A 17,886-nucleotide genomic window follows, 5' to 3' on the forward strand; every position below is an offset into this window, starting at 1 on the left:
TCTCCCTATAGCATTAGGAGGTAATTGACCATTATTTATAGGACAATTGGGTGTGTATTTTTTTCACAATTCCTTGCCGTGCACATTGACTTTGCTTGCTGTTGTGGGATTTTTTGCTGTTGCTGCCGTGAGTTTTGGTGTTTAGAGCTTGTTGCAGTGCATCACTTTTTACATCGTGATGCTATGCAAAAGACTGCAGTGAGGTTACGCTATGTAGTGCCTTTTGGTCGCAGTTTACCTCGGTGGTGACGTTGTTGTGCAGTGCGAGAAACTGCTTGCGTAATCGCTGTGGGATTACGTAGTGCGATTAGGTAGCATTTTGGTTTTCTTTGCTATTGTAGCGTGCTTTAAAGGACCGACCGTCTTGTAGCTGCCATCTTTGCCGTGCTGCTCAAGCTTTGTGGCTGTGATTTCTTTTCGTCATTGTGACTTTGTCATCGTCATCCTTCAATGCTCACGAGGTTTATCTCGCATGTCTTTTGCTTTAGTGAAGCAATTTTTTTCCAATTACTTTAGTAAGGAGAATCAGGTAAAGGCTGAGGACCCTGCAATGGTGATGGTGCGACATACGTGATTATCATCCTGAAAGTGTTCAATGTCGATACAGAATTCACAAACGTGTGCATAATAGTGTATGGGGAAAGTAATGCATGTTCTTTGTGGAAGCTTGACATATAAAGATTAGAGAACCGTGAAACAAATACTTTTACCATATTATGGTTACAGACAATTGCATTGATATGTCTGTTGGCAAAAGTTTCAATATTATTTGTTAGGATGTGCTATCCACACACCTATTTTTACTTCTTATTCATCTCTTGTTAACTTCTCTCCGTTGATCTTCTTCAATTCATCCGATTTGACGGTCGAAAACCAAAAAGATGTGGGAGAAGTAAAAAATGATGTGTGGATATCACACACCTATTTGTTAGAGTTTGGAGTTTCTGGAACAAGTTTGTCTTTGGTGAATTTCGGAATCTTATACAAAGGTTGAGTGAAATTCGTCTTCCTTTCGGTACATGAGATATGAAGGGCACATTTGTAAACTTGTTGGATGAGATACAAATAAAATGTACAAGATAAATGTGAACCGATAAAGCCCAGAACTACAAAACGAATCCCAAAACAAAAGGCCCAATCCAAAGATTGAGCAAACAAAAACAGGAACCCTAAGCACAGAGCCGCCGTGAACACCGCCGACCACGAACCGTGACCGCCTCTTGCAATCACCGGAATCCAAACAAACGAAGCCTCCAAACCGAAAATCAAGAAGATTCCACCCTCATCCAACATCCCACAAGATCCTAATCCGCAACCATCATGTAAATGAAACTCATGGGAGAAACATCCCACAAGGAATCGTGCCAACAAAGGCACACAGATGGAAGGAGGTGGTGTGACCACCCGAGCAGACGCTCTACGCACCTTCCGGAAGAGCCGCGAAACGCGGTTAGGAAAAGATCTGAGAAATAATGGGATAGAGAGAGGCCAGATAGCACGGTGGTAGGTAGAAGTTGGGGTGAAAAGAATCATGGATGTTGGAAGGCAGCAGGGGAACATAAAAAAGATAGTATGAATTGAGAACTTTCCAGCGAAGGCCAAGGTGCCGTTAGGTCCGATGCAAGAGGAAGGAGAAAGAGCAGTCGGAAACAGGCGGAAGCAGAGGAAAAGGGCAAAAAAGAAAACAGAGAAGGAAGAAAAAGAAGGCGCTGCCACGGACCCATGCCCTGCTAGGGCCGGCGACTGATCGAAATCAGGAACTCTGGTCACTCACACAAAAGATGAGAAGCACTCTCAGTAAGAGAGAAGGACTCTCACCGAAAGGGAGAGAAAAGTGTGCCCCTTGTCGCCCTTGGGGGTCAAAATAGAAGTCAGTTAAACTACAGTCGCTTCACATTTATCAACTGAAAATGGTTTCCTCCTGTTAAAGTTCCTTCCATATGAACTTACTGTATATTTCGTCTAATCCAGCACCATTGTATGTACCAATAGTTGTACTACTGATGACACTTTGGTGAAGCAGCTTATCTATTTATTTTTGGCAGGATGATACAGATGACCCAAAGCAAAGCACTGCTGACATGACAGCTTTTGTGAGTTCCGGTTCTAATTTCGCTTTATATGTTAAATTAATTTGCACTACTTCTATGTGGCCATATGGATGAGTAGTGGGCATGCTGAAGCTGATGAGTATGCAGCTTTAAGCATTGGGTATCCTAACCTTTCAATGATGATGGTTTAAAACTGAACGATGAAGAGATTAGCAGTTGTTTAATATGATGATTTGTTGTTTTTGCCACTATTCACAAAGCCATAATACAATGTTAAAAGGCGGGCATTTTATTTGGTTTCTCCATTATTGGTGTTTACCATGTATACTTGGTAGTTTTGATACCCATATATTTACATAATATTGTCACTCCATTTGCGTAATAGTTTCATAGCTGAATTTTATACAGCAATCGAAATATCACCAGATGGTGAGTTTTATACGTTTTTGTTTGGTTTTTTCAGGTCCAAAATCTTCTTCAACAGATGGTGAGTTTGCCATACATTTTGTGAGGTTTTGTAATTGAAATGAAGTTCAATGGACTGTGTGACTTACGTTTTTGAGTTTTGCAGCAATCCAGGTTCCAGACAATGTCCGACTCCATCATTACAAAGAATATCCTTATTGTTTTGCTTGCTAATTTCAAATTGAATCAATCTGACTTTGAAGAGATGCATCCTTTAATGGATAACTTTGACTTGTTCGTTTCAAGTACTGTAAGTACTGATATTGTAAAGTCAGAATTAGATCACTATTTGGATGAGGCTGTTTTGCCTAGAACATCTTATTTTGATATTTTGGGTTGGTGGAAATCAAATGGGACTAAATATCCTATCTTAAGTGCTTTGGCAAGGGATATATTAGCTATTCCTATATCTACATTTGCTTCCGAATCAGCTTTCAGTACTAGTGATAGATTTGTAAGTCCACACTGTAGTAGACTTCATTCAACGACATTGGAAGCCTTAATGTGCGCCCAAAATTGGTTATAGAAAGAAATTCAAGGTACCCCAAAGTATTAATTTATTTTCATCTTATATTTGTGCATGTTCTTTAATCTTAATTTCAAACTTATTTTTCAAACTTAATTATTAGTATGCATTCAGTTTTAGAACTATAAGTATTTATGTTTCACAACTAGCTTCTTGTTCCAATGCGCATGTCAGTTGCTGCACTTATTTTGAAGATATGGATATGGATGAGGTAAGTATTGGCAGTTATATTATATGTGTATAACTATCTTCCTTGTAGATTATATGTGTACAATGATTCATATTAATTATTAGGATTCATGCTCCATTGATGGATGTGAAGCACCATGAAATATGATGCTGGCTTGGTGGAACTAGAAGCGAAGTGCAAATATCTCGTTCTTTTGTCGTCACAAGTTTTGGAATTATTAAACAATTTGTTTTGTCTTCCTTTCATATTTGCTTTTGTCCTCTTTTTCTTTTTTATTGGACCAATTTATCATATTGGCTTATCATGAACAACTTCAAATATATTGTTATGTTTTTAGTAATTGGATGTTGCTATTTAATGATGGAATTAATATCTACTAAAATTTATAGTGCGTCAATTGAATGAATGTAAATTTTTTTTTTGACGAAGATGGATATAATCGATAACAGATTGAAAATCCATTACCCGGTAGATATGGTTATGGATAATCTTCGATGGTTAATTTGCGGTTATAGATATGGCTAATTTATGTAGTTATGAAGATGGATATAACATTTTCATCCCTAAACCAAACCGTTGACATCCCTAGATGGCACGTTACCAAAAAGACACAAGGTTTAAAGGATGATACTATCGGGCCCAAAAGAAAAATTTTGGGTTTCTTTTTTTCCAAGAATGTGGCTTGGTATGCGAAATTGCTTTTTTCTCTTCTTGGCAAATTAACCATTAAAAAAATATGGAAGAGACTTATACAGTTCAAGTGCACAATAAAATTTAGGGTTGTTTAGATATAGACCCATACAACTCATATACTTCAGATAAAAACCCACCTATGAATAAACATTTAATCAAAACCCAAAATTTAAATAAATTACCACATAAGAAAATAAGTAACCTATTAATATAAGTTATTTACAATTTATGCCACAACTTTCTATAACTGTTCTCATACAACCATTATTAGCCAACCATTATGGCTAACGTTTTTAACAATTTCTTATATCAGTCTAATAATGAATTAATATAATTCATTAGCATATCTCTTAACTATATAACTTTAGATAAATTATTTTGCGAACACATAAACATATATATGATAGTAAAATATAAAATAGAAGATACATTTTTTGAAAAGTTAAATTGTAGGTAAACTATATTCATACAAAAACAAAATTGTAGATACACTATTGTTGTGAAAAAAAAAAAAAAAAGGTAAATATTGTATGTAAAATTGTAGATACATTACTGACACAGTAGGTAAATTAGTTTCATATAAAATTAAAAAGTAGGTAAATTATATTCATACAAAAATAAAATTGTAGATACATTATTGTTAAATAAAAACATGTAAATTTTTATCCTAAAATTTGAACAATAGATAAATTATTTTTGTACATACATTAATTTTTAAAAAATTAAACAATATGTACATCATTAGCTTCACCAATTATACACAGTAGGTAAATTATTTTTGCTAAAACTAAACAATAAGTAAATTATTTTTTAAGATACATTAGTGTTGTAAAAATTAAATAACAGGTACATTATTATATAGGTAAATTATGGTAAAAATTTATAGTTGGCAAAAAAAAAATTATATATATATATAGGTACATTATTTTATTGATAAATATTTTAAAAGATAGACTATTTCATTAAAAAATATATTTAAATTGAAAATTGTTATTAAGATTAAGAAAACTTTCCAAATTAATTCCTATATCAAATTAGAAGCAAATTTTATGAAGTGAGAGAAACATGAATCAACCAAATTCATATAACATGCAATGCATTTAGAATATTTGTGCCTTTTTTATTATTTTATTTTTGTAAAATCATTAATCCTCCTTAAAATTTGCATATGTTTAATTGTGCACATTAAACATGCAAAAAGGGGTATTTTAGGCATTCGAAAATTTTAAAATGTCATAATTAATGAATTTGCTTATGTGAAGTCTAGTCATTGGGTTTTATTCGAGTAAAAATGTTATGTCGGGTTTTATATGAAAGAAATTGAGTTTGAGGGGTTAAAGTCATATTTTCAGTAAAATTTATTCTGGTGACAAGAATGTCTGTCTTCAATTTCTACTCTCTAAGAGCAACTCCAGCGGGATGAGTTGCTGGAGGGACCGTGGGTGGAACAGGGCCTGATCGCCCGAGGGAGCAAGGCCAGCGTTGGCTGGCGAGGGAGCCCGAGCAGGCCCGAGCATCAGGGCCATGAATTCGTGCTGGCCCGAGAGCCTGGGATGGATTTGACGTCAGACGCCTTTTTGGATAATGATGCCTGAAATTTGCCTGGAAGATCATGGGTCCCCTCGCAAAAAAACTGGGGAAATGTTTCCCCAGTTGCATCTGCACCAAAACTCTACCAAATCATGCATACAGACTCAGGAATCGCATCAGGTCACCAAAAGGAAGAGAAATAAGGTATCCCCGAGACTTACCTTGGTCGTGAATGGTAGAATTTCGCCTGAGTTTTCCCTTGAGTTTGCACCAAATTTCGTGGCATGTCGGTCTCTGTTTGAGTCCATTGTCTAAAATTCTAGGACTCGAGGAGGGTGAGAGGAAGAAAGGTGGATGTTTGGGTTGCTCAGGTTTCGACAGAAAACAGCAACGGGGCACCATCTGTGTTTTCTGTCCATGTGCTGTTGATCGAGAGAGAGGTGAGGGAAGTAGAGAGAGTGGAAGAGAGAGATGGCAGCTCATACACTGGCCCGATTCGGCGAGATGTGATAGTGGTGTGCCTTCGGGGTTTCTGTGCAAAACAGAGAGGGGAGAGTTACAGAGGTTAGGGGAGAGAGAAGGGAGAGAGTTAGTGAGAGAGGTAATAACAAATAAAATTATTTTGTATTATTTTATAAATAAAAAAATACTATTATTTTATAGCTAATTGACAAGGCTATTCAATGTAAGGGTGAAGATGCAAATGGTGATTACTGTTCATTAAAACCAATTACTGTTCACTGAATGGATAGCATAGTGGATAGCCCTAGGGGGCCTCCACCAAGCTCGAACTGCTCTAAGTATCATTTTAACAAGAATAACTTATATGACATGGATACACCTTCACGATGGTGTTACATACTAAAAATAGAAAGACGTGTTGGTTTCTCTTCATGTGTCCTTGTATAATTTGCACAAGATGTGCGGTAGTAGCACATCGTACCATACAAATTACTCTCCACATGACAAACTCTATAAAAGAAAGTTGAAAATTTTATTTAGCAATCATAAGGGCTTTTGACTACATTTGGTAAAAGAATTTAAAAAGCACCTCTAGGTCTTAGTAAAGTTTTTTTAGAAGAAAGTACTTGACAATATTACGGTTTAACGGCAAGTAAAATACATCATTTTGGGAAGCACCGCAAAGTACCATTTTGGGAAGCATTAATAAGATGTGCAAGTAAAATACATCATTTGTATACAACAACAACAACAACAAAGCCTTTTCCCACTAAGTGGGGTCGGCTATATGAATCCTAGAACGCCATTGCTCTCGGTTTTGTGTCATGTCCTCCGTTAGATCCAAGTACTCAAGTCTTTTCTTAGGGTCTCTTCCAAAGTTTTCCTAGGTCTTCCTCTACCCCTTCGGCCCTGAACCTCTGTCCCGTAGTCACATTTTCGAACCGGAGCGTCAGTAGGCCTTCTTTGCACATGTCTAAACCACCGAAACCGATTTTCTCTCATATTTCCTTCAATTTTGGCTACTCCTACTTTACCTCGGATATCCTCATTCCCAATCTTATCCTTTCTCGTGTGCCCATACATCCCACGAAGCATCCTCATCTCCGCTACACCCATTTTGTGTACGTGTTGATGCTTCACCGCCCAACATTATGTGCCATACAACATCGCTGGCCTTATTGCCGTCCTATAAAATTTTCCCTTGAGCTTCAGTGGCCTACGACGGTCACACAACACGCCGGATGCACTCTTACACTTCATCCATCCAGCTTGTATTCTATGGTTGAGATCTCCATCTAATTCTCCGTTCTCTTGCAAGATAGATCCTAGGTAGCGAAAACGGTCACTTTTTGTGATCTTCGCTAGATTGCTCCGGTCATTAGTGTGGATAAGTATATAAATGGATAGAGATAGGAAAGCAAACACAAGATGTACGTGGTTCACCCAGATTGGCTACGTCCACGGAATAGAGGAGTTCTCATTAATTGTGAAGGGTTTACAGAAGTACATAGGTTCAAGCTCTCCTTTAGTGAGTACAAGGGAATGAATTAGTACAAATGACAGTAGGAAATATTGTGGGAGAATGATCTCGTAACCACGAAACTTCTAAGTACTGGAGTGTGGTATCGTCTTGACTTTCCTTATCTGTCTCATAGGTAGATGTGGCATCTTCTCTGGAAGTACTCTTCCTCCATCCAGGGGTGGTATCTGTAACTGGTGGAGATGCACAAGGTAATGTATCAATGTCACTTGAAGCTTACTTGTAGTTTCAGGGTTGGTCAAGCGCGATACAAACCATGTAGTAGGAGTCCCCCAAGTCGTCGAGCTAGGGGATCTGCTGAAAGAGGTGACAGACAAGGTAAGCAATCAGAGCTCCGGCTGATTGTTCACATTCTCCCTATCTTGCAGGCAGCATGAAGGATAAAGAGAAGAAAAATGATAAGAGATGATATAGGATACTTTTGCTTTTGAAGAAGTAACTTTCCACAGACTTATTCTTGAACTGGGCTGGAGGGTTTTCTGGTTTCCTCCAGAGATAAGGCCGACTGAAGAATTTGAGGGTCAAAACAAGTCCATCAAATCTAGAGTACGTTCGACCCTGCTGATATGGGATACTTTTGCTTTTGACAGAGTAATGGATGTATCGGCACGTGTGCTGTTACGCTTGTCTCCACATGCTTCCTTGTATCCTTCTCACTTGCCCTATCTGTTCCTCAGGCAGATGCGGGATCTTCCCTAGAAGCATAAGATGTTGAAGATGAGTACTCGAGAGCAATGCCAGGTAAGTAATCAGGTAAGGGGTTCCAGGCAGTCAGTTCCTGGCTGGAAGCTTGATTCCAAGTGCTGACTGATTGCTCTCTTTCTCCTTGTCTTGCAGGTAAGAACAAGGCCAAAGGAAAAGACAGGGAAAAAGCATGATATGGGATACTCTTGCTTTTAACCCTGATGATATGAGATATTCTTGCTCTAGTATAGCTTGTTTACAGAGGTATTATCGGGGGGAAAGAAAGCTGAATATTTCGAAAGGCTTCGTTGGGAGTGCCCTCTCAGATAAGAGGAAGGGTTGAGCATTTTTGCAGGTCTGCCTGTCCGTTGGGGATGAAGGTCGACATATATAGGAGTCTCCCTAACATCAAATAATAATGCTATTCCTTTACCCTGCTTGGTCATAGCACGGTAGTGAGAGCTGCCAGCTTCACAAGTTTTAACTCTGTCAGAGCACTTTGAAAAAGTGGTCTGTGGTATCTGGAAAGTTGATGTTGCGTGTGAAGATTACAGACAAGCTTTATCCAAGGAGATCCAGCTCTTGAAGTTGGGAAAGTGGTGCCTCTTCGGTTTTCGAACAAGCAATCCTGTCGGGGATCTGGCTCTCGAGATTCGGAGAACGATGCCTCTTCGATTTTTTAGAAAGCAATCCTACTGGGGGTCTGGCTCTCGAGATTCGGAGAGCGGTGTTTTCGATTTTTGAGAAAGTAATCATGTTGGGAGTCAGGCTCTTGAGATTCGGAGGGCGGTGCCTCTTCGATTTTGGAGCAAACAATCTTGTTGGGAGTGTTTTCTCGAATGTGAGTAAAGGTTGGGCATGTTTGCTAGTCTACCTTGCCACGAAGCACAGAGGTTGACACACAGGGACTTTCCAATTATCCAGCAGTGGTATCGTTCCTTTACCCTCTCTTCGATTTTTGAGAAAGTAATCATGTTAGGAGTCTGGCTCTCGAGATTCGGAGGGCGGTGCCTCTTCGATTTTGGAGCAAGCAATCTTGTTGGGAGTGTTTTCTCGAATGTGAGTAAAGGTTGGGCATGTTTGCTAGTCTACCTTGCCACAAAGCACAGAGGTTGACACACAGGGACTTTCCAATTATCCAGCCGTGGTACTGTTCCTTTACCCTCTCTTTGATTTTTGAGAAAGTAATCATGTTGGGAGTCTGGCTCTCGAGATTCGGAGGGCGGTGCCTCTTCGATTTAGGAGCAAGCAATCTTGTTGGGAGTGTTTTCTCGAATGTGAGTAAAGGTCGGGCATGTTTGCTAGTCTACCTTGCCACGAAGCACAGAGGTTGACACACCGGGACTTTCCAATTATCTACAGTGGTACTGTTCCTTTACCCTTGTGGGTAATAATATGATAGCTAGACCTTCAAAATTTATGTGTCTAAACTTTGTTAGTGTTGTTTCTTTGCTAATCTTTTACCCTTCTTGGTCAGAGCGATGTAGTGGGAGCTGCAAGCTTCACGTGTCTCAACTTTGTCAGAGAACTTTGGCAAAGTTATATGTGGTACCCATGAGCTACTGTTGCGTGTGGGAAGTGGGTGATTGAACAATATGATTCATGTGCTTTCTACTTCGCCAGAAATCTTCGACAGAATGCCCATAATTTCCGCAAAGCTGAGTGTGCGTGTGACAGGTGCTGACAGGGCTGGAAAAGTAGGTGCCTCTTCGATTTCTGAGATCGGCCCTCGTGGTCTCTGAGCAGCCCAGCTTTTGAGAAAGTAAGCCTCTTCGATTTCTGAGATCGGTCTTCGTGGTCTTTGAGCAGCCCAACTTTTGAGAAAGCAAACGCCTCTTCGATTTCTGAGATCGACCCTCGTGGTCTCTGAGCAGCCCAGCTTTTGAGAAAGCAAACGCCTCTTCGATTTCTGAGCAGGCGCCTCTTCGGTTTCTGAAGCTTCATCGAGTGCAGATTTTTATAGGGGCAGACATTAAGTTCCAAAGCACACTTGAATATCCACCAGTAGAAGCTTCATTCTTGCACTTCTAAGATCTTGATTTGTCCGACCTCTTCTCTCTTCAACACCTTTGAAAATGTCTGGCCCCTCCGACCGTCGTTTTGACTTGAGCCTTGTTGAAGAGGCAGCTCCGCCTTCTCTAGACAACATATGGCGCCCATCCTTCGTCTCCCCTACTGGTCCTCTTACCGTTGGGGATTCCGTGATGAAGAATGATATGACCGCTGCGGTAGTGGCCAGGAACCTTCTCACTCCCAAAGATAACAGACTACTTTCCAAACGGTCTGATGAGTTGGCTGTTAAGGATTCTCTGGCTCTTAGTGTTTAGTGTGCAGGTTCTGTGTCTAATATGGCCCAACGCCTATTTGCTCGAACCCGCCAAGTTGAATCATTGGCGGCTGAAGTGATGAGTCTCAAACAGGATATTAGAGGGCTCAAGCATGAGAATAAACAGTTGCACCGGCTCGCACATGACTATGCTACAAACATGAAGAGGAAGCTTGACCAGATGAAGGAATCTGATGGTCAGGTTTTACTTGATCATCAGAGATTTGTGGGTTTGTTCCAAAGGCATTTATTGCCTTCGTCTTCTGGGGCTGTACCGCGTAATGAATCTCCAAATGATCAACCTCTGATGCCTCCTCCTTCTAGGGTTCTGTCCAGTACGGAGGCTCCGAATGATCCCCCTCCGGTGCCTTCTCTTTCTGGGGCTCTACCGACTGCTGAGACTTCTCCTAAGCAACCTTTGTGAAGGCTCCCTCTTGTTTGTTTATTTTGACTCAAGTATATGTACATATTTGTAACTTATCGGGGATATCAATAAATAAACTTTCCTTCATTTCAACGTATTGTGTTAAATACACCAAAGCCTTCTTCGCTAAGTTCTTTGAATTTTCTTTTCTTGAAGCTTGTATGTTGAAGCTTTGTGAGTGGAGCATGTAGGTTGAGGTAGTGTTCCCTTAATTTCCCGAGTGAGGAAAACTTCTAGGTTGGAGACTTGGAAAATCCAAGTCACTGAGCGGGATCGGCTATATGAATCTTAGAACGCCATTGTGTTCTGTCCTGTGTCATGTCCTCCGTTAAATACAAATACTCTAAGTCTTTTCTTAGGGTCTCTTCCAAAGTTTTCCTAGGTCTTCCTCTACCCCTTCGGCCCTGAACCTCTGTCCCATAGTCGCATCTTCTAATCGGAGCGTCAGTAGGCCTTCTTTGCACATGTCCAAACCACCGTTACCGATTTTCTCTCATCTTTCCTTCAATTTCGGCTACTCCTACTTTACCCCGGATATCCTCATTCCTAATCTTATCCTTTCTCGTGTGCCCACACATCCAACGAAGCATCCTCATCTCCGCTACACCCATTTTGTGTACGTGTTGATGGTTCACCGCCCAACATTCTGTGCCATACAGCATCGCCGGCCTTATTGCCGTCCTATAAAATTTTCCCTTGAGCTTCAGTGGCATACGGCAGTCACACAACACGCCGGATGCACTCTTCCACTTCATCCATCCAGCTTGTATTCTATGGTTGAGATCTCCATTTAATTCTCCATTCTTTTGCAAGATAGATCCTAGGTAACGAAAACAGTCGCTCTTTGGTATTTCTTGATCTCCGATCCTCACCCCTAACTCATTTTGGCCTCCATTTGCACTGAACTTGCACTCCATATATTCTGTCTTTGATCGGCTTAGGCGAAGACCTTTAGATTCCAACACTTCTCTCCAAAGGTTAAGCTTTGCATTTACCCCTTCCTGAGTTTCATCTATCAACACTATATCGTCTGCGAAAAGCATACACCAAGGAATATCATCTTGAATATGTCCTGTTAACTCATCCATTACCAACGCAAAAAGGTAAGGACTTAAGGATGAGCCTTGATGTAATCCTACAGTTATAGGGAAGCTTTCGGTTTGTCCTTCATGAGTTCTTACGGCAGTCTTTGCTCCTTCATACATATCCTGTATAGCTTGGATATATGCTACTCGTACTCCTTTCTTCTCTAAAATCCTCCAAAGAATGTCTCTTGGGACCCTATCATACGCTTTTTCCAAATCTATAAAGACCATGTGTAAATCCTTTTTCTTATCTCTATATCTTTCCATCAATCTTCGTAAGAGATAGATTGCCTCCATGGTTGAGCGCCCTGGCATGAACCCGAATTGGTTGTCCGAAACCCGTGTCTTTTGCCTCAATCTATGCTCAATGACTCTCTCCCAGAGCTTCATTGTATGACTCATTAGCTTAATACCCCTATAGTTCATGCAATTTTGTACATCGCCCTTATTCTTGTAGATAGGCACCAAAGTGCTCGTTCGCCACTCATTTGGCATCTTCTTCGTTTTCAAAATCCTATTGAAAAGGTCAATGAGCCATGTTATACCTGTCTCTCCCAAAACTTTCCACACTTCGATTGGTATATCGTCTGGGCCTACTGCTTTTCTATGCTTCATCTTCTTCAAAGCTACAACCACTTCTTCCTTCCGGATTCTACGATAAAAAGAGTAGTTTCTACACTCTTCTGAGTTACTCAACTCCCCTAAAGAAGCACTCCTTTCATGTCCTTTATTGAAAAGATTATGAAAATAACCTTTCCATCTGTCTTTAACCGCGTTCTCTGTAGCAAGAACCTTTCCATCCTCATCCTTGATGCACCTCACTTGGTTTAGGTCCCTTGTCTTCTTTTCCCTTGCTCTAGCTAGTTTATAGATATCCAACTCTCCTTCTTTGGTATCTAGTCGCTTATACATATCGTCATAAGCCGCTAACTTAGCTTCTCTCACAGCTTTCTTCGCCTCTTGCTTCGCTTTTCTATACCTTTCACCATTTTCATCGGTCCTATCCTTGTATAAGGCTTTACAACATTCCTTCTTAGCCTTCACCTTTGTTTGTACCTCCTCATTCCACCACCAAGATTCCTTTTGGTGTGGGGCAAAGCCCTTGGACTCTCCTAATACCTCTTTTGCTACTTTTCGGATACAACTAGCCATGGAATCCCACATTTGGTTAGCTTCCCCCTCTCTATCCCACACACACTGGGTGATTACTTTCTCTTTGAAAATGGCTTGTTTTTCTTCTTTTAGATTCCACCATCTAGTCCTTGGGCACTTCCAAGTCTTGTTCTTTTTTCTCATTCGTTTGATATGTACATCCATCACCAACAAGCGATGTTGATTAGCCACGCTCTCTCCTGGTATAACTTTGCAATCCTTACAAGTTATACGATCCCCTTTCCTCATTAGAAGAAAATCTATTTGTGTTTTTGACGACCCACTCTTGTAGGTGATCACATGTTCTTCTCTCTTCTTAAAGAAGGTGTTGGCTAAGAAGAGATCATATGCCATTGCAAAATCCAAGATAGCTTCCCCATCCTCGTTTCTCTCCCCAAAACCATGGCCACCATGAAAACCTCCATAGTTGCCTGTCTCCCTGCCCACGTGTCCATTTAAATCTCCTCCTATAAATAACTTCTCCGTCTGAGCAATTCCTTGCACCAAGTCTCCAAGGTCTTCCCAAAATTTCTCCTTCGAACTCGTATCCAACCCTACTTGAGGTGCGTACGCACTAATCACATTGATAAGTTCTTGTCCTATTACAATCTTGATTGCCATGATTCTATCTCCTACCCTCTTGACATCTACAACATCTTGTGTCAAGGTCTTGTCCACGATGATGCCAACACCGTTTCTCGTTCTATTTGTGCCCGAATACCATAGTTTAAACCCTGAGTTTTCTAGATCCTTTGCCTTATGCCCAACCCACTTAGTTTCTTGTAGGCACATAATATTTATCCTTCTCCTCACCATAACTTCTACTACTTCCATAGATTTTCCCGTCAAGGTTCCTATATTCCACGTTCCTAAACGCATTTTGCTCTCTTGAACTCTACCATTCTGTCCTAGCTTCTTCACCCTTCCCCGTCTAATAGGATCAAAGTACTTCTTTTGTGTGTCCCATGTAAAGTTGATAGGAGCATATGCTCCCAAACAACTTTGAGTGAAGTCGTTCGAAAAGGAGTTTCTATAGCCCCCTTGCTCATTTAACACTGCATCCGGGTGCCGATGGAGATACAGCGACCCTTGCTCACTTATCACTGTGCTCGGGCCACACAGCGCGCCACTTACAGGTGACGCCCTAGCTTTAGCGCGATTTCGTTCTGGATTCATTTTCATAAGGATTCGACGTGATCATGGAGTGCCGGCTGTCGACTACCTGACGCCCTCCCCCTCCTCCTTTATCCGGGCTTGGGACCGGCAATGTAAGATAAACTTACACGGCGGAGTTAAAATACATCATTTGTATAAGAAGAAGAAAAAAAAAAAAAAAACTAAGTATAAGGACAAGAGAGTAAAATTCGTTCAGGTTAGGTAAAAAAGAAGGTAATTTCATTCCAATAAGCAATAGCTTACTTAATATTACGGTTTAACGGTTTTCCTCTTCATTTGTAAGATGTCTTAGGTTCACTTCTCGTCGAAAGACAAATTTGAATCACATTATTGTTAGCTCATTGAAAAGCTAAGCTTATTCTCTCTTCATATTATAGATAATCTCTTTTGTTAAAAAAAAAAAAAAAATTCCAAAAAGCAATAAGGACAAATTGGTAATTGGGTAGCTTTTATACCAATCCCCCTCTTCTTCCAACCAAATACTACGTATACGCCTTTCTCCGCTCTCGAGCGTCTCCAAAACCTTCCCACAGAGACTTCGAACATGGTAATTTCCCTTTTACTCGTCAACGCATTTACACTGATTTCATTAGGGTTTCGAAAATTTCACTCACTTTCACCTGTAAATCCGTTGATAATGGTTCCCGATCTGTTATTTTATGCCGTATATTACAATTTTACTAATCTCATGCTGTTTTGCTGCTTTGAAAGTTTGAATTCTATCGATTTTGCGAGTCATTTTCGTTTTGTATTTAGCGTTCTGTTTGGTTGCTGAGAAAATTGGTGTGTTTTTGAAAACATTTGCATTGTTTCTGAAATTGTAATTTGGAAATTCAATTCGTATGGCAAGTAGTTCTGATGTGATAGTTGTTGTGATGGAATTTGAGTACTTGCTTTTCGCTGTTCGCAAAATCCGTACTTGCTTTTCGGTAGCATGTTTATGGTTGTTGTGATGGAATTTGAGTACTTACAGCTGCTAACTAAAGTTCATCAGACTCAAATAAATTTGGAATTCCTTGATGGTGTGATATTACGAGTTGCAGTAAATTTGGTAGCTTGTCATTGTCGGGTACTCATTGAATTGTAACTAGTGGAGCACTTATTAAGTGGGGGTACAGGTAATGAGAGAAGCTCAGTAGTGTCTTCTACTACTTTAGTAAGGAGAATCAGGTAAAGGCTGGATTACCCTGCAATGGTGATGGTGTGACATACGTGATTATCATCCTGAAAGTGTCCAATGTCCATACAGAATTCACAAACGTGTGCATAACAGTGTATGGGGAAAGTAATGCATGTTCTTTGTGGAAGCTTGACATATAAAGATTAGAGAACCGTGAAACAAGTACTTTTACCATATTATGGTTACAGACAATTGCATTGATATGCCTGTTGGCAAAAGTTTCAATATTATTTGTTAGAGTTTGGAGTTTCTGGAACAAGTTTGTCTTTGGTGAATTTCGGAATCTTATACAAAGGTTGAGTGAAGTTCATCTTCCTTTCGGTACATGAGATATCAAGGCCACATTCGTAAACTTGTAGGATGAGATAAAAATAAAATGTACGATATGTTAATGTGAACCGAGTGTTTGGGGCAAGATCTAGGCTTACATGTCAGTGACATGTCCAGTTGGGTGAAAGAGCCCATACTGTGCAGCCCTTTGTAGCCTTTTGGGGTAAAAATAGAAGTCAGTTAAACTACAGTCACTTCACATTTATCAACTGAAAATGGTTTCGTACTGTTAACATTCCTTTCATATGAACTTGCTATGTATTTCGTCTGATCCAGCACCATTGTATGTACTAATAGTTATACTATTGATGACACTTTGGTGAAGCAGCTTATCTATTTATTTTTGGCAGGATGATACAGATGACCCAAAGCAAAGCACTGCTGACATGACAGCTTTTGTGAGTTCCGGTTCTAGTTTTTTCACTTTATATGTTAAATTAATTTGCACTACTTCCATGTGGCCGTATGGATGAGTAGTGGGCATGCTGAAGCTGATGAGTATGCGGCTTTAAGCATTGGGTATCCTAACCTTTCAATGATGATGGACATTATTTAAAACTGAACGATGAAGAGATTAGCAGTTGTTTAATATGATGATTTGTTGTTTTTGCCACTATTCACAAAACCATAATACCATGTTAAGAGGCAGGCATTTTTTTTTGGTTTCACAATTATTGGTGTTTACCATGTACACGTGGTAGTTCCCATATGTTTACATAATATTGTCACTCCGTTTGCGTGTTAGTTTCATAGCTGAATTTTATACAGCAATCGAAATATCACCAGATGGTGAGTTTTATACGCTATTATTTGGTTTTTTCAGGTCCAAAATCTTCTTCAACAGATGGTGAGTTTGCTATACATTTTGTGAGGTTTTGTAATTGAAATGAAGTTCAATGGACTGTGTGACTTATGTTTTTGAGTTTTGCAGCAATCCAGGTTCCAGACAATGTCCGACTCCATCATTACAAAGAATATCCTTATTGTTTTGCTTGCTAATTTCAAATTGATCATTATATTATTGTACACTGGTTTTATGAATTATTTTATACTAGTTTTGTTATATGATATTAGAGAGCAAAATTATTAAGTGGGTAGCATTTGAATTTGGTCCATTTGGCTGTCCTAGATTTCTGTTCTGCTTGCTTGGCAGCGTATGAGAAAATTACATAAGAATCTTGAGGAATGTTATAGATTATGATTAATCCAATCATCTTTCTTTTTTTTTCTCTGTCAAATTCTTCAGTTGGTGGACTCTGCGATTGGTGATACCTGTCATATTTATACTTGATTAATAAGGTTATATATTTTGTTTTGATTGTTGTGGGAACCATGTTTGTTTGACCTATATCTTTCTTGATCACATTTGAATTATTCTTTGCGCGGGACTTGTAATTTCTTTCGAACATTGACTGCGATGAGAAATATGGAACCAGTATTATTGTTATTGTGATTATAAATACAAAAACTAAATAGATCACATTGGATTGGATTAAATTGGTTTTTTGTTTCCTTGACCTTGATCCACTTGATGAGATGGGCAGCAGGATCGATGAGTTGGAGCAGAGCATCAATGACCTCAGAACTGAGATGGGAGTGGAAGGATCGCTGTCTCCTTCAGCCTCGTTGAAGCAAAAAATAGAGTCCAAGTCAGCTGATGATTCAGGCAAGGAGTAACTATGTCATGTTGTGTTGCTTTAATCGATAGGGTGTGTTTACTGCCTGATTTTGAGTGTTCGTTTGGCTGTTCCATTTGGATCCAAATCATACCATATAGAAGATCTCTCGGAGCAGATCTATACTCCATGGATTTGTAAGCAAGGCCAAATTTGATTCTCATTTTCTGACAGCAATGTAGGAAGCCCTTTTGATTCTCATTTCCTCGCTTATATTTTCATGATGTGTCTTACTGGTGTGATGCCCTTTATCATTGAAAACCTTGGCACGAGGGGCGCTGAGTCTAATTTTGAGGGTTTAACGTTCAACTTGCTCTTAATCTAATGGTACATCTCTTCTCAAAGAAGCCAGACATTCGAACCTCATTTCCCCTTCAATAATATTATTGATAGGCA

General features: G+C 39.6%; 1 protein-coding gene and 1 long non-coding RNA gene across 6 annotated transcripts; both read left to right on the top strand.

Annotated features, from left to right (window-relative positions):
* Positions 1 to 1,165: 1,165 nt before the first annotated feature.
* LOC126596287 (heat shock factor-binding protein-like) lies at positions 1,166 to 17,691 on the top strand. Of its 5 annotated transcripts, none has more exons than XM_050262824.1 (5): positions 1,166 to 1,913; positions 2,046 to 2,093; positions 2,515 to 2,538; positions 2,623 to 2,665; positions 17,343 to 17,691. In XM_050262824.1, exons 1-5 carry the CDS (start codon positions 1,911 to 1,913, stop codon positions 17,489 to 17,491), a joined length of 267 nt encoding a protein of 88 aa, XP_050118781.1. In that variant the 5' UTR covers positions 1,166 to 1,910; the 3' UTR covers positions 17,492 to 17,691. The 5 variants fall into 5 exon arrangements, with proteins under 5 accessions (XP_050118781.1, XP_050118780.1, XP_050118779.1 ...); XM_050262823.1 differs by lacking the exon at positions 2,623 to 2,665 and adding an exon at positions 16,746 to 16,788 and having other exon boundaries at positions 1,485 to 1,913; XM_050262822.1 differs by lacking the exons at positions 2,515 to 2,538; positions 2,623 to 2,665 and adding exons at positions 16,638 to 16,661; positions 16,746 to 16,788 and having other exon boundaries at positions 1,496 to 1,913.
* LOC126596289 (uncharacterized) lies at positions 2,672 to 3,572 on the top strand. Its single transcript, XR_007613938.1, has 2 exons — positions 2,672 to 3,253; positions 3,337 to 3,572. It is a non-coding gene; the product is annotated as an uncharacterized LOC126596289 (long non-coding RNA).
* Positions 17,692 to 17,886: the final 195 nt, after the last annotated feature.

This window comes from Malus sylvestris, chromosome 13 (assembly GCF_916048215.2).
Source record: "Malus sylvestris chromosome 13, drMalSylv7.2, whole genome shotgun sequence".
Taxonomy (NCBI): Eukaryota; Viridiplantae; Streptophyta; class Magnoliopsida; order Rosales; family Rosaceae; genus Malus; species Malus sylvestris.